Here is a 20,543-nt window from a genome sequence, read left to right as displayed (position 1 = left end):
GTAGGGTGCTGTGGCAGGACGAGACAAGTAGGATGCTGTGGCAGGGTGAGACAAGTAAGGTGCTGTGGTAGGGAGAGACAAGTAGGATGCTGTGGTAGGGTGAGACAAGTAGGGTGCTGTGGTAGGGTAAGACAAGTAGGGTGCTGTGGTAATGTGAGACAAGTAGAGTGCTGTGGTAGGGTGAGACAAGTAGGGTGCTGTGGCAGGGTGAGACAAGTAGAGTGCTGTGGTAGGGTGAGACAAGTAGGGTGCTATGGCAGGGTGAGACAAGTAGGGGGCAGTGGTAGGGTGAGACAAGTAGGGTGCTGTGGCAGGATGAGACAAGTAGGGTGCTGTGGTAGGGTGAGGCACGTAGGGTGCTGTGGTAGGGTAAGACAAGTAGGATGCTGTGGCCGGGTGAGACAAGTAGGGTGCTGTGGTAGGGTGAGACAAGTAGGGTGCTGTGGTAATGTGAGACAAGTAGAGTGCTGTGGTAGGGTGAGACAAGTAGGGTGCTGTGGTAATGTGAGACAAGTAGAGTGCCGTGGTAGGGTGAGACAAGTAGGGTGCTGTGGCAGGGTGAGACAAGTAGGGTGCTGTGGTAGGGTGAGACAAGTAGGGTGCTGTGGCAGGGTGAGACAAGTAGGGTGCTGTGGTACGGTGAGACAAGTAGGGTGCTGTGGTAGGGTGAGACAAGCAGTGTGAGACAAGTAGGGTGCTGTGGTAGGGTAAGACAAGTAGGGTGCTGTGGTAGGGTAAGACAAGTAGGGTGCTGTGGTAGGGTGAGACAAGTAGGGTGCTGTGGTAGGGTGAGACAAGTTGGGTCCAGTGGTAGGTTGAGACAAGTAGGGTGCTGTGGTAAGGTGAGACAAGTAGGGTGCTGTGGCAGGACGAGACAAGTAGGATGCTGTGGCAGGGTGAGACAAGTAAGGTGCTGTGGTAGGGAGAGACAAGTAGGATGCTGTGGTAGGGTGAGACAAGTAGGGTGCTGTGGTAGGGTAAGACAAGTAGGGTGCTGTGGTAATGTGAGACAAGTAGAGTGCTGTGGTAGGGTGAGACAAGTAGGGTGCTGTGGCAGGGTGAGACAAGTAGGGGGCAGTGGTAGGGTGAGACAAGTAGGGTGCTGTGGCAGGATGAGACAAGTAGGGTGCTGTGGCAGGGTGAGAAAAGTAGGGTGCTGTGGCAGGGTGAGACAAGTAGGGTGCTGTGGTAGGGTGACACAAGTAGGGTGCTGTGGTAGGGTGATACAAGTAGAGTGCTGTGGCAGGGTGAGACAAGTAGGATGCTGTGGTAGGGTGAGACAAGTAGGATGCTGTGGTAGGGTGAGACTAGTAGGGTGCTGTGGCAGGGTGAGGCAAGTAGGATGCTGTGGCCGGGAGAGACATGTAGGGTGCTGTGGTAATGTGAGACAAGTAGAGTGCTGTGGTAGGGTGAGATAAGTAGGGTGCTGTGGCAGGGTGAGACAAGAAGGGGGCTGTGGTAGGGTGAGAAAACTAGGGTGCTGTGGCAGGGTGAGACAAGTAGAGTGCTGTGGCAGGGTGAGACAAGTAGGGTGCTGTGGCAGTGTGAGACAGGTAGGGTGCTGTGGTAGGGTGAGACAAGTAGGGTGCTGTGGCCGGGTGAGACAAGTAGGGTGCTGTGGTAGGGTGAGACAAGCAGTGTGAGACAAGTAGGGTGCTGTGGTCGGGTAAGAAAAGTAGGGTGCTGTGGTAGGGTAAGACAAGTAGGGTGCTGTGGTAGGGTGAGACAAGTAGGGTGCTGTGGTAGGGTGAGACAAGTTGGGTCCAGTGGTAGGGTGAGACAAGTAGGGTGCTGTGGTAGGGTGAGACAAATAGGGTGCTGTAGCAGGGTGAGACAAGTAGGGTGCTGTGGCAGGGTGAGACAAGTAGGTGCTGTGGCATTGTGAGACAAGTAGGGTGCTGTGGCAGGGTGAGACAAGTAGGGTTCTATTATAGGGTGAGACAAGTAGGATGCTGTGGCAGGGTGAGGCAGGAAGGGTGCTGTGGCAGGGTGAGACATGTAGAGTGCTGTGGTAGGGTGAGACAAGTAGGGTGCTGTGGTGGAGTGAGACAAGTAGAGTTCTGTGGCAGGGTGAGACAAGTAGGGTGCTGTTGCAGAGTGAGACCAGTAGGATACTGTGGCCGGGTGAGACAAGTAGGGTGCTGTGGTATGGTGAGACAAGTAGGGTGCTGTGGTAATGCGAGACAAGTAGAGTGCTGTGGTAGGGTGAGACAAGTAGGGTGCTGTGGCAGGGTGAGACAAGTAAGGTGCTGTGGCAGGGTGAGACAAGTAGGGTGCTGTGGTAGGGTGAAACAAGTAGGGTGAGACAAGTAGAGTGCTTTGGCAGGGTGAGAGAAGTAGGGTGCTGTGGTAGAGTGAGACAAGTAGGATGCTGTGGCAGGGTGAGACAAGTAGGGTGCTGTGGTAGGGTGACACAAGTAGGGTGCTGTGGTAGGGTGATACAAGTAGAGTGCTGTGGCAGGGTGAGACAAGTAGGATGCTGTGGTAGGGTGAGACAAGTAGGATGCTGTGGTAGGGTGAGACTAGTAGGGTGCTGTGGCAGGGTGAGGCAAGTAGGATGCTGTGGCCGGGAGAGACATGTAGGGTGCTGTGGTAATGTGAGACAAGTAGAGTGCTGTGGTAGGGTGAGATAAGTAGGGTGCTGTGGCAGGGTGAGACAAGAAGGGGGCTGTGGTAGGGTGAGACAACTAGGGTGCTGTGGCAGGGTGAGACAAGTAGGGTGCTGTGGCAGGGTGAGACAAGTAGGGTGCTGTGGTAGTGTGAGACAGGTAGGGTGCTGTGGTAGGGTGAGACAAGTAGGGTGCTGTGGCCGGGTGAGACAAGTAGGGTGCTGTGGTAGGGTGAGACAAGCAGTGTGAGACAAGTAGGGTGCTGTGGTCGGGTAAGAAAAGTAGGGTGCTGTGGTAGGGTAAGACAAGTAGGGTGCTGTGGTAGGGTGAGACAAGTAGGGTGCTGTGGTAGGGTGAGACAAGTTGGGTCCAGTGGTAGGGTGAGACAAGTAGGGTGCTGTGGTAGGGTGAGACAAATAGGGTGCTGTAGAAGGGTGAGACAAGTAGGGTGCTGTGGCAGGGTGAGACAAGTAGGTGCTGTGGCATTGTGAGACAAGTAGGGTGCTGTGGCAGGGTGAGACAAGTAGGGTGCTACTATAGGGTGAGACAAGTAGGATGCTGTGGCAGGGTGAGGCAGGAAGGGTGCTGTGGCAGGGTGAGACATGTAGAGTGCTGTGGTAGGGTGAGACAAGTAGGGTGCTGTGGTGGAGTGAGACAAGTAGAGTTCTGTGGCAGGGTGAGACAAGTAGGGTGCTGTTGTAGAGTGAGACCAGTAGGACACTGTGGCCGGGTGAGACAAGTAGGGTGCTGTGGTATGGTGAGACAAGTAGGGTGCTGTGGTAATGCGAGACAAGTAGAGTGCTATGGTAGGGTGAGACAAGTAGGGTGCTGTGGCAGGGTGAGACAAGTAAGGTGCTGTGGCAGGGTGAGACAAGTAGGGTGCTGTGGTAGGGTGAAACAAGTAGGGTGAGACAAGTAGAGTGCTTTGGCAGGGTGAGACAAGTAGGGTGCTGTGGTAGAGTGAGACAAGTAGGATGCTGTGGCAGGGTGAGACAAGTAGGGTGCTGTGGTAGGGTGAGACAAGTAAGATGCTGTGGTAGGGTGAGACAAGTAGGATGCTGTGGCAGGGGTGAGACTAGTAGGGTGCTGTGGCAGGGTGAGACAAGTAGCGTGCTGTGGTAGCGTGAGACAAGTAGGGTGCTGTGGCAGGGTGAGACAAGCAAGGTGCTGTGGTAGGGTGAGACAAGTAGGGTGCTGTGGCAGGGTGAGGCAGAAGGGTGCTGTGGTAGGGTGGGACGAGTAGGGTGCTGTGGCAGGGTGAGACAAGTAGGGTGCTGTGGTAGGGTGAGACAAGTAGGGCGATGTGGTAGGGTGAGACAATTAGGGTGCTGTGGTAGGGTGAGATAAGTAGGGTGCTGTGGCAGGGTGAGACAAGTAAGGTGCTGTGGTAGGGTGAGACAAGTAGGGTGCTGTGGCAGGGTGAGGCAGGAAGGGTGTTGTGGTAGTGTGAGACAAGTAGAGTGCTGTGGCAGGGTGAGACAAGTAGGATGCTGTGGTAGGGTGAGACAAGTAGAATCCTGTGGTAGGGTGAGACTAGTAGGGTGCTGTGGCAGGGTGAGACAAGTAGGATGCTGTGGCCGGGTGAGACAAGTGGGGTGCTGTGGTAATGTGAGACAAGTAGAGTGCTGTGGTAGGGTGAGACAAGTAGGGTGCTGTGGCAGGGTGAGACAAGTAGGGGGCTGTGGTAGGGTGAGACAAGTAGGGTGCTGTGGCAGGGTGAGACAAGTAGGGTGCTGCGGTAGGGTGAGACAAGTTGGGTCCAGTGGTAGGGTGAGACAAGTAGAGTGCTGTGGTAGGGTGAGACAAGTAGGGTGCTGTGGCAGGGTGAGACAAGTAGGGGGCTGTGGTAGGGTGGGACAAGTAGGGTACTGTGGCAGGGTGAGACAAGTAGGGTGCTGTGGTAGGGTGAGACAGGTAGGGTGCTGTGGTAGGGTGAGACAAGTAGGGTGCTGTGGCAGGGTGAAGTAAGTAGGGTGCTCTGGCAGGGTGAGACAAGTAGGGTGCTGTGGTAGGGTAAGATAAGTAGGGTGCTGTGGTAGGGTGAGACAAGTAGGGTGCTGTGGTAGGGTGAGACAAGTAGGGTGCTGTGGTAGGGTGAGACAAGTTGGGTCCAGTGGTAGGGTGAGACAAGTAGGGTGCTGTGGTAGGGTGAGACAAATAGGGTGCTGTGGCAGGGTGAGACAAGTAGGGTGCTGTTGCAGGGTGAGACAAGTAGGTGCTGTGGCATTGTGAGACAAGTAGGGTGCTGTGGCAGGGTGAGACAAGTAGGGTGCTGTGGTAGGGTGAGACAAGTAGGGTGCTGTGGTAGAGTGAGACAGGTGGGATACTGTGGCCGGGTGAGACAAGTAGGGTGCTGTGGTAGGGTGAGACAAGTAGGGTGCTGTGGTAGAGTGAGACAGGTGGGATACTGTGGCCGGGTGAGACAAGTAGGGTGCTGTGGTAGGGTGAGACAAGTAGGGTGCTGTGGTAATGTTAGACAAGTATAGTGCTGTGGTAGGGTGAGACAAGTGGAGTGCTGTGGTAGGGTGAGACAAGTAGGGTGCTGTGGCAGGGTGAGACAAGTAGGGTGCTGTGGCAAGGTGAGACAAGAAGGGTGCTGTGGTAGGGTGAAACAAGTAGGGTACTGTGGTAGGGTGAGGCAAGTAGAGTGCTGTGGCAGAGTGAGACAAGTAGGGTGCTGTGGTAGGGTGAGACAAGTAAGGTGCTGTGGTAGGGTGAGACAAGTAGGGTGCTGTGGCATGGGTGAGACTAGTAGGGTGCTGTGGCAGGGTGAGACAAGTAGTGTGCTGTGGTAGGGTGAGACAAGTAGGGTGCTGTGGCAGGGTGAGACAAGTAGGGTGCTGTGGTAGGGTGAGACAAGTAGGGTGCTGTGGCAGGGTGAGACAAGTAGGGTGCTGTGGTACGGTGAGACAAGTAGGGTGCTGTGGTAGGGTGAGACAAGCAGTGTGAGACAAGTAGGGTGCTGTGGTAGGGTAAGACAAGTAGGGTGCTGTGGTAGGGTAAGACAAGTAGGGTGCTGTGGTAGGGTGAGACAAGTAGGGTGCTGTGGTAGGGTGAGACAAGTTGGGTCCAGTGGTAGGGTGAGACAAGTAGGGTGCTGTGGTAAGGTGAGACAAGTAGGGTGCTGTGGCAGGACGAGACAAGTAGGATGCTGTGGCAGGGTGAGACAAGTAAGGTGCTGTGGTAGGGAGAGACAAGTAGGATGCTGTGGTAGGGTGAGACAAGTAGGGTGCTGTGGTAGGGTAAGACAAGTAGGGTGCTGTGGTAATGTGAGACAAGTAGAGTGCTGTGGTAGGGTGAGACAAGTAGGGTGCTGTGGCAGGGTGAGACAAGTAGGGGGCAGTGGTAGGGTGAGACAAGTAGGGTGCTGTGGCAGGATGAGACAAGTAGGGTGCTGTGGCAGGGTGAGAAAAGTAGGGTGCTGTGGCAGGGTGAGACAAGTAGGGTGCTGTGGTAGGGTGACACAAGTAGGGTGCTGTGGTAGGGTGATACAAGTAAAGTGCTGTGGCAGGGTGAGACAAGTAGGATGCTGTGGTAGGGTGAGACAAGTAGGATGCTGTGGTAGGGTGAGACTAGAAGGGTGCTGTGGCAGGGTGAGGCAAGTAGGATGCTGTGGCCGGGAGAGACATGTAGGGTGCTGTGGTAATGTGAGACAAGTAGAGTGCTGTGGTAGGGTGAGATAAGTAGGGTGCTGTGGCAGGGTGAGACAAGAAGGGGGCTGTGGTAGGGTGAGACAACTAGGGTGCTGTGGCAGAGTGAGACAAGTAGGGTGCTGTGGCAGGGTGAGACAAGTAGGGTGCTGTGGTAGTGTGAGACAGGTAGGGTGCTGTGGTAGGGTGAGACAAGTAGGGTGCTGTGGCCGGGTGAGACAAGTAGGGTGCTGTGGTAGGGTGAGACAAGCAGTGTGAGACAAGTAGGGTGCTGTGGTCGGGTAAGAAAAGTAGGGTGCTGTGGTAGGGTAAGACAAGTAGGGTGCTGTGGTAGGGTGAGACAAGTAGTGTGCTGTGGTAGGGTGAGACAAGTTGGGTCCAGTGGTAGGGTGAGACAAGTAGGGTGCTGTGGTAGGGTGAGACAAATAGGGTGCTGTAGCAGGGTGAGACAAGTAGGGTGCTGTGGCAGGGTGAGACAAGTAGGTGCTGTGGCATTGTGAGACAAGTAGGGTGCTGTGGCAGGGTGAAACAAGTAGGGTGCTATTATAGGGTGAGACAAGTAGGATGCTGTGGCAGGGTGAGGCAGGAAGGGTGCTGTGGCAGGGTGAGACATGTAGGGTGCTGTGGTAGGGTGAGACAAGTAGGGTGCTGTGGTGGAGTGAGACAAGTAGAGTTCTGTGGCAGGGTGAGACAAGTAGGGTGCTGTTGTAGAGTGAGACCAGTAGGATACTGTGGCCGGGTGAGACAAGTAGGGTGCTGTGGTATGGTGAGACAAGTAGGGTGCTGTGGTAATGCGAGACAAGTAGAGTGCTGTGGTAGGGTGAGACAAGTAGGGTGCTGTGGCAGGGTGAGACAAGTAAGGTGCTGTGGCAGGGTGAGACAAGTAGGGTGCTGTGGTAGGGTGAAACAAGTAGGGTGAGACAAGTAGAGTGCTTTGGCAGGGTGAGACAAGTAGGGTGCTGTGGTAGAGTGAGACAAGTAGGATGCTGTGGCAGGGTGAGACAAGTAGGGTGCTGTGGTAGGGTGAGACAAGTAAGATGCTGTGGTAGGGTGAGACAAGTAGGATGCTGTGGCAGGGGTGAGACTAGTAGGGTGCTGTGGCAGGGTGAGACAAGTAGCGTGCTGTGGTAGCGTGAGACAAGTAGGGTGCTGTGGCAGGGTGAGACAAGCAAGGTGCTGTGGTAGGGTGAGACAAGTAGGGTGCTGTGGCAGGGTGAGGCAGAAGGGTGCTGTGGTAGGGTGGGACGAGTAGGGTGCTGTGGCAGGGTGAGACAAGTAGGGTGCTGTGGTAGGGTGAGACAAGTAGGGCGATGTGGTAAGGTGAGACAATTAGGGTGCTGTGGTAGGGTGAGATAAGTAGGGTGCTGTGGCAGGGTGAGACAAGTAAGGTGCTGTGGTAGGGTGAGACAAGTAGGGTGCTGTGGCAGGGTGAGGCAGGAAGGGTGTTGTGGTAGTGTGAGACAAGTAGAGTGCTGTGGCAGGGTGAGACAAGTAGGATGCTGTGGTAGGGTGAGACAAGTAGAATCCTGTGGTAGGGTGAGACTAGTAGGGTGCTGTGGCAGGGTGAGACAAGTAGGATGCTGTGGCCGAGTGAGACAAGTGGGGTGCTGTGGTAATGTGAGACAAGTAGAGTGCTGTGGTAGGGTGAGACAAGTAGGGTGCTGTGGCAGGGTGAGACAAGTAGGGGGCTGTGGTAGGGTGAGACAAGTAGGGTGCTGTGGCAGGGTGAGACAAGTAGGGGGCTGTGGTAGGGTGAGACAAGTAGGGTGCTGTGGCAGGGTGAGACAAGTAGGGGGCTGTGGTAGGGTGAGACAAGTAGGGTGCTGTGGCAGGGTGAGACAAGTAGGGTGCTGCGGTAGGGTGAGACAAGTTGGGTCCAGTGGTAAGGTGAGACAAGTAGAGTGCTGTGGTAGGGTGAGACAAGTAGGGTGCTGTGGCAGGGTGAGACAAGTAGGGGGCTGTGGTAGGGTGGGACAAGTAGGGTACTGTGGCAGGGTGAGACAAGTAGGGTGCTGTGGTAGGGTGAGACAGGTAGGGTGCTGTGGTAGGGTGAGACAAGTAGGGTGCTGTGGCAGGGTGAAGTAAGTAGGGTGCTCTGGCAGGGTGAGACAAGTAGGGTGCTGTGGTAGGGTAAGATAAGTAGGGTGCTGTGGTAGGGTGAGACAAGTAGGGTGCTGTGGTAGGGTGAGACAAGTTGGGTCCAGTGGTAGGGTGAGACAAGTAGGGTGCTGTGGTAGGGTGAGACAAATAGGGTGCTGTGGCAGGGTGAGACAAGTAGGGTGCTGTTGCAGGGTGAGACAAGTAGGTGCTGTGGCATTGTGAGACAAGTAGGGTGCTGTGGCAGGGTGAGACAAGTAGGGTGCTGTGGTAGGGTGAGACAAGTAGGGTGCTGTGGTGGGGTGAGACAAGTAGAGTGCTGTGGCAGGGTGAGACAAGTAGGGTGCTGTGGTAGAGTGAGACAGGTAGGATACTGTGGCCGGGTGAGACAAGTAGGGTGCTGTGGTAGGGTGAGACAAGTAGGGTGCTGTGGTAATGTTAGACAAGTATAGTGCTGTGGTAGGGTGAGACAAGTGGAGTGCTGTGGTAGGGTGAGACAAGTAGGGTGCTGTGGCAGGGTGAGACAAGTAGGGTGCTGTGGCAAGGTGAGACAAGAAGGGTGCTGTGGTAGGGTGAAACAAGTAGGGTGCTGTGGTAGGGTGAGGCAAGTAGAGTGCTGTGGTAGAGTGAGACAAGTAGGGTGCTGTGGTAGGGTGAGACAAGTAAGGTGCTGTGGTAGGGTGAGACAAGTAGGGTGCTGTGGCATGGGTGAGACTAGTAGGGTGCTGTGGCAGGGTGAGACAAGTAGTGTGCTGTGGTAGGGTGAGACAAGTAGGGTGCTGTGGCAGGGTGGGACAAGTAAGGTGCTGTGGTAGGGTGAGACAAGTAGGGTGCAGTGGCAGGGTGAGACAGAAGGGTGCTGTGGTAATGTGAGACAAGTATAGTGCTGTGGTAGGGTGAGACAAGTGGAGTGCTGTGGTAGGGTGAGACAAGTAGGGTGCTGTGGCAGGGTGAGACAAGTAGGGTGCTGTGGCAAGGTGAGACAAGAAGGGTGCTGTGGTAGGGTGAAACAAGTAGGGTGCTGTGGTAGGGTGAGGCAAGTAGAGTGCTGTGGCAGAGTGAGACAAGTAGGGTGCTGTGGTAGGGTGAGACAAGTAAGGTGCTGTGGTAGGGTGAGACAAGTAGGGTGCTGTGGCAGGGTGAGACAGAAGGGTGCTGTGGTAGGGTGGGACAAGTAGGGTGCTGTGGCAGGGTGAGACAAGTAGGGTGCTGTGGTAGGGTGAGACAAGTAGGGTGCTGTGGCAGGGTGAGACAAGTAGGGTGCTGTGGTAGGGTGAGATAAGTAGGGTGCTGTGGCAGGGTGAGACAAGTAAGGTGCTGTGGTAGGGTGAGACAAGTAGGGTGCTGTGGCAGGGTGAGGCAGGAAGGGTGCTGTGGTAGTGTGAGACAAGTAGAGTGCTGTGGCAGGGTGAGACAAGTAGGATGCTGTGGTTGGGTGAGACAAGTAGGATGCTGTGGTAGGGTGAGACTAGTAGGGTGCTGTGGCAGGTTGAGACAAGTAGGATGCAGTGGCCGGGTGAGACAAGTAGGGTGCTGTGGTAATGTGAGACAAGTAGAGTGCTGTGGTAGGGTGAGACAAGTAGGGTGATGTGGCAGGGTGAGACAAATAGGGGGCTGTGGTAGAATGAGACAAGTAGGGTGCTGTGGCAGGGTAAGACAAGTAGGGTGCTGTGGCAGGGTGAGACAAGTAGGGTGCTGTGGTAGGGTGAGACAGGTAGGGTTCTGTGGTAGGGTGAGACAAGTAGGGTGCTGTGGCAGGGTGAGGCAAGTAGGGTGCTGTGGCAGGTTGAGACAAGTAGGGTGCTGTGGTAGGGTGAGACAAGCAGTGTGAGACCAGTAGGGTGCTGTGGTATGGTAAGACAAGTAGGGTGCTGTGGTAAGGTAAGACAAGTAGGGTGCTGTGGCAGGGTGAGACAAGAAGGGGGCTGTGGTAAGGTGAGACAAGTAGGGTGCTGTGGCAGGGTGAGACAATTAGGGTGCTGTGGCAGGGTGAGACAAGTAGGGTGCTGTGGTAGGGTGGGACAGGTAGGGTGCTGTGGTAGGGTGAGACAAGTAGGGTGCTGTGGCAGGGTGAAGCAAGTAGGGTGCTGTGGTAGGGTGAGACAAGTAGGGTGCTGTGGTAGGGTAAGACAAGTAGGGTGCTGTGGTAGGGTGAGACAAGTTGGGTCCAGTGGTAGGGTGAGACAAGTAGGGTGCTGTGGCAGGGTGAGGCAGGAAGGGTGCTGTGGTAGTGTGAGACAAGTAGAGTGCTGTGGCAGGGTGAGACAAGTAGGATGCTGTGGTAGGGTGAGACAAGTAGGGTGCTGTGGTAGTGTGAGACTAGTAGGGTGCTGTGACAGCTTGAGACAAGTAGGGTAGCTGTGGTACTGTGAGACAAGTATTGTGCTGTGGTAAGGTGAGACAAGTAGGTTGCTGTGGCAGGGTGAGGCAGGAAGGGTGCTGTAGCAGGGCTGATACAGAAAGGGTGCTGTGGCAGGGTGAGGCAGGAAAGGTGCTGTGGCAGGGTGAGACAAGTAGGGTGCTGTGGCAGGGTGAGACAAGTAGGGTGCTGTGGTAGTGTGAGACAAGTAGGGTGCTGTGGTAGTGTGAGACTAGTAGGGTGCTGTGACAGGGTGAGACAAGTAGGGTAGCTGTGGTACTGTGAGACAAGTATTGTGCTGTGGTAAGGTGAGATAAGTAGGTTGCTGTGGCAGGGTGAGGCAGGAAGGGTGCTGTAGCAGGGCTGATACAGAAAGGGTGCTGTGGCAGGGTGAGGCAGGAAAGGTGCTGTGGCAGGGTGAGTCAAGTAGGGTGCTGTGGCAGGGTGAGACAAGTAGGGTGCTGTGGCAGGGTGAGACAAGTAGGGTGCTGTGGTTGTGGTGAGACAAGTAGGGTGCTGTGGCAGGGTGACAGAAAGGGCTCTTTGGCAGGGTGAAGCAGGAAGGGTGCTGTTGCAGGGTGAGGCAGGAAGGGTGCTGTGGCAGGGTGAGACAGAAAGGGTGCTGTGGCAGGGTGAGGCAGGAAGGGTGCTGTAGCTGGGCTGAGACAGGAAGGGTGCTGTGGTAGGGTGAGGCAGGAAGGGTGCTGTGGTAGTTAGAGGCAGGAAGGGTGCTGTGGTAGGGTGAGGCAGGACAATCACTTGCTCTTCCGCTCAAAATCACTTGCTCTTCCGCTCAAAACATTAGGCACATAAAATTATCACGTCTTCCGTGACCACTAAACTGGTGCAGAAACTATCGCTCATCTCCCCCACACCACTACACCCTCACCAGCCCTCAAGCACAAGCTCGCATATAGTACATCGCTACACCTGTAGTGTACACAGTGTACACTCCGTCTCCTGGGTGAGGGAGGCGGAGGATCCTGATGGGTGAGGGAGGCGGAGGATCCTGATGGGTGAGGGAGGCGGAGGATCCTGATGGGTGATGGAGGCGGAGGATCCTGATGGGTGAGGGAGGCGGAGGATCCTGATGGGTGATGGAGGCGGAGGATCCTGATGGGTGAGGGAGGCGGAGGATCCTGATGGGTGAGAGAGGCGGAGGATCCTGATGGGTGAGGGAGGCGGAGGATCCTGCTGGGTGAGGGAGGCGGAGGATCCTGCTGGGTGAGGGAGTCGGAGGATCCTGATGGGTGAGGGAGGCGGAGGATCCTGATGGGTGAGGGAGGCGGAGGATCCTGATGGGTGAGGGAGGCGGAGGATCCTGATGGGTGATGGAGGCGGAGGATCCTGATGGGTGATGGAGGCGGAGGATCCTGATGGGTGAGGGAGTCGGAGGATCCTGATGGGTGAGGGAGGCGGAGGATCCTGATGGGTGAGGGAGGCGGAGGATCCTGCTGGGTGAGGGAGGCGGAGGATCCTGCTGGGTGAGGGAGTCGGAGGATCCTGATGGGTGAGGGAGGCGGAGGATCCTGATGGGTGAGGGAGGCGGAGGATCCTGATGGGTGAGGGAGGCGGAGGATCCTGATGGGTGATGGAGGCGGAGGATCCTGATGGGTGATGGAGGCGGAGGATCCTGATGGGTGATGGAGGCGGAGGATCCTGATGGGTGAGGGAGTCGGAGGATCCTGATGGGTGAGGGAGGCGGAGGATCCTGATGGGTGAGGGAGGCGGAGGATCCTGCTGGGTGAGGGAGGCGGAGGATCCTGCTGGGTGAGGGAGTCGGAGGATCCTGATGGGTGAGGGAGGCGGAGGATCCTGATGGGTGAGGGAGGCGGAGGATCCTGATGGGTGAGGGAGGCGGAGGATCCTGATGGGTGATGGAGGCGGAGGATCCTGATGGGTGATGGAGGCGGAGGATCCTGATGGGTGAGGGAGTCGGAGGATCCTGATGGGTGAGGGAGGCGGAGGATCCTGATGGGTGAGGGAGGCGGAGGATCCTGATGGGTGAGGGAGGCGGAGGATCCTGCTGGGTGAGGGAGTCGGAGGATCCTGATGGGTGAGGGAGGCGGAGGATCCTGATGGGTGAGGGAGGCGGAGGTTCCTGCTGGGTGAGGGAGTCGGAGGATCCTGATGGGTGAGGGAGGCGGAGGATCCTGATGGGTGAGGGAGGCGGAGGATCCTGATGGGTGAGGGAGGCGGAGGATCCTGATGGGTGATGGAGGCGGAGGATCCTGATGGGTGATGGAGGCGGAGGATCCTGATGGGTGAGGGAGGCGGAGGATCCTGATGGGTGAGGGAGGCGGAGGATCCTGATGGGTGAGGGAGGCGGAGGATCCTGATGGGTGAGGGAGGCGGAGGATCCTGATGGGTGAGGGAGGCGGAGGATCCTGATGGGTGATGAACGAAACAATCCTGAGTGTGTCCGGGTCTCGTGAGTGTGAGAGGAAGTCCAAGACGAGGTGCGCCTCAGGCTGTTCCTGTCCGGCTGCTCGCCTTGTACTTCTTTATTCCTCTTGACACACCCCCTCGATACTTCTTAACATGTCCTCTCGATACTTCTTAACACGCCCCCTCGATACTTCTTAACACGCCCCCTCGATACTTCTTAACATAAATCCTCGATACTTCTTAACACGCCCCCTCGATACTTCTTAACATAAATCCTCGATACTTCTTAATACGCCCCCTCGATACTTCTTAACACACCCCCTCGATACTTCTTAACATGTCCTCTCGATACTTCTTAACATAAATCCTCGATACTTCTTAACACGCCCCCTCGATACTTCTTAACACGCCCCCTCGATACTTCTTAATACGCCCCCTCGATACTTCTTAACACGCCCCCTCGATACTTCTTAACACGCCCCCTCAATACTTCTTAACACGCCCCCTCGATACTTCTTAACACGCCCCCTCGATACTTCTTAACACGCCCCCTCGATACTTCTTAACACGCCCCCTCGATGCTTCTTAACACGCCCCCTCAATACTTCTTAACACGCCCCCTCAATACTTCTTAACACGTCCCCTCGATACTTCTTAACACTCCCCGTCGATACATCTTAACACGCCCCCTCGATACTTCTTAACACGCCCCCTCGATACTTCTTAACACGCCCCCTCGATACTTCTTAACACGCCCCCTCGATACTTCTTAACACGCCCCCTCGATACTTCTTAACACGCCCCCTCGATACTTCTTAACACGCCCCCTCGATACTTCTTAATACGCCCCCTCGATACTTCTTAACATGTCCTCTCGATACTTCTTAACATAAATCCTCGATACTTCTTAACACGCCCCCTCGATACTTCTTAATACGCCCCCTCGATACTTCTTAACACGCCCCCTCGATACTTCTTAACACGCCCCCTCGATACTTCTTAACACGCCCCCTCGATGCTTCTTAACACGCCCCCTCAATACTTCTTAACACGCCCCCTCGATGCTTCTTAACACGCCCCCTCAATACTTCTTAACACGCCCCCTCGATACTTCTTAACACTCCCCCTCAATACTTCTTAACACGCCCCCTCGATACTTCTTAACACGCCCCCTCGATACTTCTTAACACGCCCCCTCGATGCTTCTTAACACGCCCCCTCAATACTTCTTAACACGCCCCCTCAATACTTCTTAACACGCCCCCTCGATACTTCTTAACACGCCCCCTCGATGCTTCTTAACACGCCCCCTCGATGCTTCTTAACACGCCCCCTCAATACTTCTTAACACGCCCCCTCAATACTTCTTAACACGTCCCCTCGATACTTCTTAACACTCCCCCTCGATACTTCTTAACACTCCCCGTCGATACTTCTTAACACGCCCCCTCGATACTTCTTAACACGCCCCCTCGATACTTCTTAACACGCCCCCTCGATACTTCTTAACACGCCCCCTCGATGCTTCTTAACACGCCCCCTCAATACTTCTTAACACGCCCCCTCAATACTTCTTAACACGCCCCCTCGATACTTCTTAACACGCCCCCTCGATGCTTCTTAACACGCCCCCTCGATGCTTCTTAACACGCCCCCTCAATACTTCTTAACACGCCCCCTCAATACTTCTTAACACGTCCCCTCGATACTTCTTAACACTCCCCCTCGATACTTCTTAACACTCCCCGTCGATACTTCTTAACACGCCCCCTCGATACTTCTTAACACGCCCCCTCGATACTTCTTAACACGCCCCCTCGATACATCTTACCATGCATTGAGGAGGAGAGCTTGGTGTTGTATGTGCTGGGGGTGAGGTGAGGGACACCCCTGGTGTGTGTTCTGTTGGAGAAAGGGGGTGCTCTTTCAGGGTGACGGGGGGGGGTCTCTTTCTGGGGAGAGCGAGGGGGTGTGTTGATGGGTGGGGGGGGGGTGTAATAGCGCTGCTCTCACCCACAACACACACTCACTCCCTCACGCTTCCTTCTCTCACAAATTAATGTTTTATGTTCAATTTGTTTTTAGTTCACCAAATTGTTAGTTTCCCACATACGACGGAGAATACAGTAGAGTTCCAAATTTAATTTATACTTTGGTGTACGTATGTATGCATGTATGTATTATATGTACTCACCTAGTTGTGTTTGCGGGGGTTGAGCTTTGGCTCTTTGGTCCTGCCTCTCAACTGCCAGTTAATCAGTCTGTTATATCTACATATGAAACTGTTTATGGAATCTGCCTCCCCCACATCACTGCCTAATGCATTCCATCTGCTAATTATTCTGACACTGAAAAAGTTATTGCTAACGTCCCTGCGGCTCATTTGGGTACTTAGTTTCCACCTGTGTCCCCTTGTTCGTGTACCACCCGTGTTAAATAGTTTATCTTTATCTACCCGGTCAATTCCTCTGAGAATTTTATAAGTGGTGATCACGTCTCCCCCTGACTCTTCTATCTTCCAGTGTTCAGTTCCAGCAATCTTTCCTCGTAGCTCATTCCTCTGTTTCCTGTTGCTTAGGTACTCCCTTATCCTTTGGAGCAATATATAAGGTAATAAGAAAGAAATTGAGCTGAAATTGTTAAAAATATTGCCAAAATTAATCGCTATTTTAATTCTGCGATTTATACACGCTTTTTTGAACTTATATTTGGGTTCAAATGATTTAATTTTTATTTATTTTTTTGCTTAGTTATAAGTGCAGTTGTGGCATTCATAACCCTTTTTGTATTGTATAAGAACATTTAAAATTATTATTAATTTTATTTCTTTAAGTAAAATGATTTTTATTGAATATTTAATTTTATAATAATTGTGTTTGTACGGTTTGCTTAGTCCTTTTACACTAGAGGATATGTCTATGTATATACTTATACGTATGAGGATATGTCTATGTATATACTTATACGTATGAGGATATGTCTATGTATATACTTATACGTATGAGGATATGTCTATGTATATACTTATACGTGTGAGGATATGTCTATGTATATACTTATACGTGTGAGGATATGTCTATGTATATACTTATACGTGTGAGGATATGTCTATGTATATACTTATACGTGTGAGGATATGTCTATGTATATACTTATACGTGTGAGGATATGTCTATGTATATACTTATACGTGTGAGGATATGTCTATGTATATACTTATACGTGTGAGGATATGTCTATGTATATACTTATACGTGTGAGGATATGTCTATGTATATACTTATACGTGTGAGGATATGTCTATGTATATACTTATACGTGTGAGGATATGTCTATGTATATACTTATACGTGTGAGGATATGTCTATGTATATACTTATACGTGTGAGGATATGTCTATGTATATACTTATACGTGTGAGGATATGTCTATGTATATACTTATACGTGTGAGGATATGTCTATGTATATACTTATACGTGTGAGGATATGTCTATGTATATACTTATACGTGTGAGGATATGTCTATGTATATACTTATACGTGTGAGGATATGTCTATGTATATACTTATACGTGTGAGGATATGTCTATGTATATACTTATACGTGTGAGGATATGTCTATGTATATACTTATACGTGTGAGGATATGTCTATGTATATACTTATACGTGTGAGGATATGTCTATGTATATACTTATACGTATGAGGATATGTCTATGTATATACTTATACGTGTGAGGATATGTCTATGTATATACTTATACGTGTGAGGATGTGTCTATGTATATACTTATACGTGTGAGGATATGTCTATGTATATACTTATACGTGTGAGGATATGTCTATGTATATACTTATACGTGTGAGGATATGTCTATGTATATACTTATACGTGTGAGGATATGTCTATGTATATACTTATACGTGTGAGGATGTGTCTATGTATATACTTATACGTGTGAGGATATGTCTATGTATATACTTATACGTGTGAGGATGTGTCTATGTATATACTTATACGTGTGAGGATGTGTCTATGTATATACTTATACATGTGAGGATGAGCCTGCTTATGACTGTTCTGAGTAAGAGAGAGAAGATTTGATATTCTTTTGCGGATTATTCAAAAAATATTTTTATGCCGCATTCGGAGGTGTTTTGAGAAGCATATGTCCAAGACCCTGCCTCACACGACCCGTAATCTTATGTCCAAGACCCTGCCTCACACGACCCGTAATCTTATGTCCAAGACCTTGCCTCACACGACCCGTAATCTTATGTCCAAGACCCTGCCTCACACGACCCGTAATCTTATGTCCAAGACCCTGCCTCACACGACCCGTAATCTTATGTCCAAGACCCTGCCTCACACGACCCGTAATCTTATGTCCAAGACCCTGCCTCACACCACCCGTAATCTTATGTCCAAGACCCTGCCTCACACGACCCGTAATCTTATGTCCAAGACCCTGCCTCACACGACCCGTAATCTTATGTCCAAGACCCTGCCTCACACCACCCGTAATCTTATGTCCAAGACCCTGCCTCACACGACCCGTAATCTTATGTCCAAGACCCTGCCTCACACGACCCGTAATCTTATGTCCAAGACCCTGCCTCACACCACCCGTAATCTTATGTCCAAGACCCTGCCTCACACGACCCGTAATCTTATGTCCAAGACCCTGCCTCACACCACCCGTAATCTTATGTCCAAGACCCTGCCTCACACCACCCGTAATCTTATGTCCAAGACCCTGCCTCACACCACCCGTAATCTTATGTCCAAGACCCTGCCTCACACGACCCGTAATCTTATGTCCAAGACCCTGCCTCACACGACCCGTAATCTTATGTCCAAGACCCTGCCTCACACCACCCGTAATCTTATGTCCAAGACCCTGCCTCACACCACCCGTAATCTTATGTCCAAGACCCTGCCTCACACGACCCGTAATCTTATGTCCAAGACCCTGCCTCACACGACCCGTAATCTTATGTCCAAGACCCTGCCTCACACGACCCGTAATCTTATGTCCAAGACCCTGCCTCACACGACCCGTAATCTTATGTCCAAGACCCTGCCTCACACGACCCGTAATCTTATGTCCAAGACCCTGCCTCACACGACCCGTAATCTTATGTCCAAGACCCTGCCTCACACGACCCGTAATCTTATGTCCAAGACCCTGCCTCACACCACCCGTAATCTTATGTCCAAGACCCTGCCTCACACCACCCGTAATCTTATGTCCAAGACCCTGCCTCACACGACCCGTAATCTTATGTCCAAGACCCTGCCTCACACGACCCGTAATCTTATGTCCAAGACCCTGCCTCACACGACCCGTAATCTTATGTCCAAGACCCTGCCTCACACGACCCGTAATCTTATGTCCAAGACCCTGCCTCACACGACCCGTAATCTTATGTCCAAGACCCTGCCTCACACGACCCGTAATCTTATGTCCAAGACCCTGCCTCACATCACCCGTAATCTTATGTCCAAGACCCTGCCTCACACGACCCGTAATCTTATGTCCAAGACCCTGCCTCACACGACCCGTAATCTTATGTCCAAGACCCTGCCTCACACCACCCGTAATCTTATGTCCAAGACCCTGCCTCACACCACCCGTAATCTTATGTCCAAGACCCTGCCTCACACGACCCGTAATCTTATGTCCAAGACCCTGCCTCACACCACCCGTAATCTTATGTCCAAGACCCTGCCTCACACCACCCGTAATCTTATGTCCAAGACCCTGCCTCACACCACCCGTAATCTTATGTCCAAGACCCTGCCTCACACGACCCGTAATCTTATGTCCAAGACCCTGCCTCACACGACCCGTAATCTTATGTCCAAGACCCTGCCTCACACCACCCGTAATCTTATGTCCAAGACCCTGCCTCACACCACCCGTAATCTTATGTCCAAGACCCTGCCTCACACCACCCGTAATCTTATGTCCAAGACCCTGCCTCACACGACCCGTAATCTTATGTCCAAGACCCTGCCTCACACGACCCGTAATCTTATGTCCAAGACCCTGCCTCACACCACCCGTAATCTTATGTCCAAGACCCTGCCTCACACGACCCGTAATCTTATGTCCAAGACCCTGCCTCACACCACCCGTAATCTTATGTCCAAGACCCTGCCTCACACGACCCGTAATCTTATGTCCAAGACCCTGCCTCACACGACCCGTAATCTTATGTCCAAGACCCTGCCTCACACGACCCGTAATCTTATGTCCAAGACCCTGCCTCACACCACCCGTAATCTTATGTCCAAGACCCTGCCTCACACCACCCGTAATCTTATGTCCAAGACCCTGCCTCACACCACCCGTAATCTTATGTCCAAGACCCTGCCTCACACCACCCGTAATCTTATGTCCAAGACCCTGCCTCACACCACCCGTAATCTTATGTCCAAGACCCTGCCTCACACGACCCGTAATCTTATGTCCAAGACCCTGCCTCACACGACCCGTAATCTTATGTCCAAGACCCTGCCTCACACGACCCGTAATCTTATGTCCAAGACCCTGCCTCACACCACCCGTAATCTTATGTCCAAGACCCTGCCTCACACGACCCGTAATCTTATGTCCAAGACCCTGCCTCACACGACCCGTAATCTTATGTCCAAGACCCTGCCTCACACCACCCGTAATCTTATGTCCAAGACCCTGCCTCACACCACCCGTAATCTTATGTCCAAGACCCTGCCTCACACCACCCGTAATCTTATGTCCAAGACCCTGCCTCACACGACCCGTAATCTTATGTCCAAGACCCTGCCTCACACCACCCGTAATCTGACACAGTTATCACTCTTAACGTTAACTACAATTTTTTTTTATCTTTAAGAAAATACAATATAAATCTTATATACATAAGTTTTACAAGGCAATTATACATTACAATTCTTAGTGAACAAGTGTTTCAGTAGTACAGAATATGATCTTTAAAACCCCCTGAATGTTATACTTATTTTCCTTTAAACGATTTACAACAATTGTTTACACAATGGTAGAGGAAGGAGGGTAGTGAGCGCACAATGGTAGAGGAAGGAGGGTAGTGAGCGCACAATGGTAGTTGAAGGAGGGTAGTGAGCGAGACGGGCGAGGCTACGCTGTGATTCCCGCTGTAGGGATGTTTTGTGCTTATATATCTGGGGGAATTGTATGTAATTATATCATTAGCATGGTAGCTCTTGTTTATTGCAAGGGGAACGTCACTCTGGTAATAATTATCTCTGTTTTACTTGTGTAATCATTACTGTGTACGTCATTATCTGCGTGCTCTATCCTCCTCCTCTGTCTCTTTTTCTTCCCGTGATTGAAATTCTCAATTTTTTCTGCTTATTCCGTCTTTCTTTTGTCCGGTCATTCCGTGTCTCTTTTATCAAGTCATTCAGTGTCTC

General features: G+C 52.2%; 1 protein-coding gene across 1 annotated transcript; it reads left to right on the top strand.

The window, feature by feature from the left end:
• Window positions 1-17,274: 17,274 nt before the first annotated feature.
• On the top strand, window positions 17,275-19,986 carry LOC138355209 (mucin-3B-like). Its single transcript, XM_069310063.1, has one exon. The coding sequence runs from the start codon at window positions 17,275-17,277 to the stop codon at window positions 19,984-19,986; it is 2,712 nt and encodes a 903-aa protein (XP_069166164.1).
• Window positions 19,987-20,543: the final 557 nt, after the last annotated feature.

This window comes from Procambarus clarkii, chromosome 66, assembly GCF_040958095.1.
Source record: "Procambarus clarkii isolate CNS0578487 chromosome 66, FALCON_Pclarkii_2.0, whole genome shotgun sequence".
Classification (NCBI taxonomy): domain Eukaryota; kingdom Metazoa; phylum Arthropoda; class Malacostraca; order Decapoda; family Cambaridae; genus Procambarus; species Procambarus clarkii.
The sequence above is the reverse complement of the archived record's forward strand: the minus strand, read 5'-3'. Positions and strand labels throughout refer to the sequence as shown.